General features: G+C 40.5%; 1 protein-coding gene across 1 annotated transcript; it reads right to left on the bottom strand.

Moving 5' to 3' along the window:
• Window positions 1–12: 12 nt before the first annotated feature.
• LOC112079901 (uncharacterized) lies at window positions 13–2,912 on the bottom strand (the record flags this gene model as incomplete). The annotated part of the gene is made up of 5 exons (XM_024145710.2): window positions 2,491–2,912; window positions 1,640–1,741; window positions 983–1,045; window positions 727–781; window positions 13–509 (listed from the first exon to the last, which is right to left on the bottom strand). Coding segments are annotated over exons 1-5 (977 nt in total), but the record flags the coding sequence as incomplete, so codon positions are not given.
• Between the last annotated feature and the right edge of the window lie 1,136 nt (window positions 2,913–4,048).

Raw genomic sequence — 4,048 nt, 5'->3', positions numbered from 1 at the left:
ATGGATTCCGACTCTCCCATTGGCAGTTGAATGGGGGATGCAACATCTGAATCGGAATGTCTCAGTTCTTCCACTGATGTCCATGAAGAGCTTAGGCTTGGAGCCACCGACTCCGATTTCACACTGTCAGAATCCAGAGTTTCCTCATGTGACCCCATCCTAGCTTCTGGTATGGCTCTAAATCTAAATCTCGCCTGTCTTCTGAAAGGGTCACTCTCAGGGGATCTCATGCTTCTCCCTACACTCTCCAAGTAGTTTCTCAGTATCTCTACATTTTTTATGATTTGAATCGCAGGCCCAAACTTAACACCTAAATCAGTCAAGTCCTGTTTCTCAATGCAAACCAGGCTAGCTCCTGACACATCCTGTTCATAAAGTTTTGTTGCGACCTCAGGGAGTTTGAGGCTACTAGTTAGCCACTCTTTCACATGCTCCTTTGTCCAGTCTTCGATTCTCTGTGGGAATTCTCTGAGGTCGCTGACTCTGTTCATGCCATGATGTTCTGTAAGCTGAGAACCCAAGAAATAAAAACGATCATCAACATATGCAGTTGTATTTATTTTTAAACCAATTAACAGTTACTGTACCTGCACATATAGTTGATATTTTTTTTATTTGCCAAATCACCAATGCCTATTGTTTATTATTATTGAAACTAAGAACAATCCACTGAATATACATTTACTATGAATACATATAGTTTCAGCTTAAAACTTGCAATCATACCATTGTTGCATGCACTCCACCAATGGACAGTTGTGTTGTGTCTGATGTCATCATCCTACAATAGGTGGAAATACATTAGGTGGAAATACATTCATTTGAAATTAAACAAATTGATGTTTTGGATCACCTCAAATGTGTTTTTTTATACATACATGCATGGTATTGTGTATTTTCATTTTGTAGATTTTTTTATGGTAATGAATTCCTACATGACACACTTTAGATACTTTAAAAATCATAAATTAATAAAGATTACCTTGAAGATGACTGGTCACTCTTCATTGACAGATAGCTGGGTGTAGGTGAGTCTGCTCCCTCCCTGCAAAAAAATTAATTGAGGTGTGTTTTTAATCAAGCCTATGCTCAGGATGTACAGTCGCTTTTACCGATCTGCAAGATATCTATTAGAAATCACATATTCAAAGTGTCTCCGAGTAGGAGTGCTGATCTAGGATCAAGTCCCCCTTGTCCAATCATTATTATCTAATTGATAATAGGCAGAATTTACCACACACCCAAACCAATTTAGTGAAGGTGCTGGAGTCAAAATTCTAAACTGGAGAAACAGGAAAAAGTCGCTGCACAATTCCAGTCAGATGCAAAAGTATTTATTTAATTGTGGCTGAGCTTTCGGTCAGTCAACCGTCATCAGACCATATGCAAAATAATATTCAAAACTGAGGCTAATCAAAACTGATGCTAATCAGTACTGATGCTAATTAAAAATGATGCTAATCAGTACTGATGCTAAACAAAACTGATGCTAATCAAAACTGATACTAATCAGTACTCCTACTCTGAGACTGTGAAAACGGGCCCAGACCTTTTTTCTTTTGTGCCGTGACCTCGTGGAAGTGGATTGCCTGACATATTGACACATTGCAACATCCTCATTGTGAAAATCCTAAATTACCTGCGATTGGGAATAAACTCTCTCTTGTAGTTTATAGGTGGATCCATTGAGCGGTCACTCCTCATTGACACACAGCTGGATGTAGGTGACTCTGCACCCTCCCTGTGAAAAATACAGTTAGTACCCTAACCCTATAACATAGCTTGTAAAGACAGCTGGAAATCAGGACCCATATTCACCCATATGCAGTCTCCTTATCCCTTGGTTTATGGAGATTTTAGCCTGGGGCTGTGCAAGTGTTCACACTTGCACATTCTAGCACCAGCCTTAGCCCAGGGCTAGCTGGTCTTGCTCCGGAGCAGGGTTAGGTCCAGCTTTGTAGGACTAGACCCAGAAACACGGTGCCAAAATAGCCATTGTGAAACGGGGTCAAGAATATAATATTTCACTGTCCAATCACAATAGCTGCATTTTCACTTAATTTGCATATTCTTGTGATGAGTTCTGCACGCTATTTTAATAAGTACATTTATACTATTTCATCCTTCCATCCGAGGACAAAAACCTGACAAAAAAACAAATACTTTCATTGGTGCGAAAACATTGGTTGCTATGGCTAACAAAAACGGTTGCTATGTAGGCAGGCTAACGTCTGCTCCCCACTGTCCCCAGGTATTTTAGCCCAGGATTAACAACTGTTAGTGTGAACACAGGAATAGCTAGCCCAGGGTCAGTCTTAGCCCAGGGCTAAGAACATTGCAGTGCGAAAAGGCCTAAAGTGTCTCGGAGTAGCAGTGTTGATCTAGGATCAGTTCCCCTCWYMACATATAATATTATTCATTATGATCTAAAAGGCAAAGCTGATCCTGTAGCAGCACTCCTACTCTGAGACTGTGAATCCAGGCCCAAACCTTTTGTCTCTTGTGCCATGTCCTCGGTGGAAGTCGATTGGCTGACCCATTGAGTGATCACTCTTCATTGACAGACAGCTAGGTGACTCTGCTCTCTCCTCCTGGGCCACCAAGCCCTGTTTACCAGGGCAGAGAAGACTTGACCCTGCAACTTCCTCATTATACTCCTGTGGGGCAGTGGGACTACTATGTAGCCAGTGGCGGACATGTTCATTCTTCCCACTCTCTGCACCCTCAGAAGATACAGTGTTGTCACTCATCCTGTCTCGACACCAGCATTCAGGTTCCTGACAAAGAAAACGAAGCGAGAGGGGTGAGAGGAAATATCCGAAAAACCGCTCTTTAGCAGTAACTTCTTTATTGAGGAAAAATGTATTTACTGTGACTGTGATATGTGGTTGTCTCACCTACCTGTCTTAATAAGATGAATGCACTAACTAACTGTAAGTCGCTCTACATAAGAGCATCTGCTAAATGACTAAAATGTAAAATGCTCTTTAGCCATGTATCAAAATCTCCCGCTAACTTCATTCCCTTTCTGAAACTCTCAGCATCGAAACAAGCGGAAGCAATGTACCGGACTTCTTGTCTAAATCATAGAGAAACAGGTCTAGTAAACGCACATTCCCATACGACCACAACAAACTAATACCTCTCCTCTGTATATAAACCACTTGGGATACTCTTGTAGAAAATGTATTGTTTCCCAAACGTGGTAGTTATGTTGTTTGTATAAAAGGTGTATCATATTGTGTCACCTTCAATAGGCAGACTGTGCCATTCCCATACAGTAGAAAGCTACAGTTTCTACAATAGCCAAAGTGGATGAAAGTAATCTGGTTACTCTCTCCTATGGTCCAGGGATACAAGATCAGACACCTCCCCTCGATGACTCAGCAGTGGTTGCACATGCAGTACATTTCATTTGACAGTCATTCCAACCCGGAACTTCAGCTTCTCATATGAACTTGTGATTTGAATAGTGTTATGGTTATTTGACAACGGCTTACTTCCCAAACATTACTATGAAAAGAAAACAAACCTATTCATTGCCTATCCCTTCATCAAACATGGCGTAGACTGAATGAAAGCTTGTCTTTCTGCATTCCAGAGACACATTATATACCAGGAAGTGTACTGTAACTGTGTACTGTAGACTTGCTACGTCAAATAAGATTTTCCCTCAGGAGGCGCGATCTTTGATTTCAGGATACGCGTATTTGATCTATAAATAACTTGTCGGACTTTCTGTCACCCACGGATTATGTCTTGAATATTTATTACATTCAGAATCTGCAGTTCATTGCTTATGAGAAATATTCAGGTACGATATATTATATATGCTTATACAACTAGCTCAAGTATACATTGCTAATTATGGCTTCACTTCAGTTTTGTAATTCGGAATCTAAGACTTCAATTTACAGCAATATATTTGTGAGTTTAGAAAACGCCATTTGATGTCTAAGACAATAACGCATAAATATAGTCCAATAGAGCACGGCCACTCTCATCCCTTTAACACACCTCAAGAAATTCCTCCAACGTGATTTACTCG

Source organism: Salvelinus sp. IW2-2015, unplaced genomic scaffold, assembly GCF_002910315.2.
Source record: "Salvelinus sp. IW2-2015 unplaced genomic scaffold, ASM291031v2 Un_scaffold10191, whole genome shotgun sequence".
NCBI lineage: Eukaryota > Metazoa > Chordata > Actinopteri > Salmoniformes > Salmonidae > Salvelinus > Salvelinus sp. IW2-2015.
This window is presented reverse-complemented; position numbering and strand designations above follow the sequence as displayed.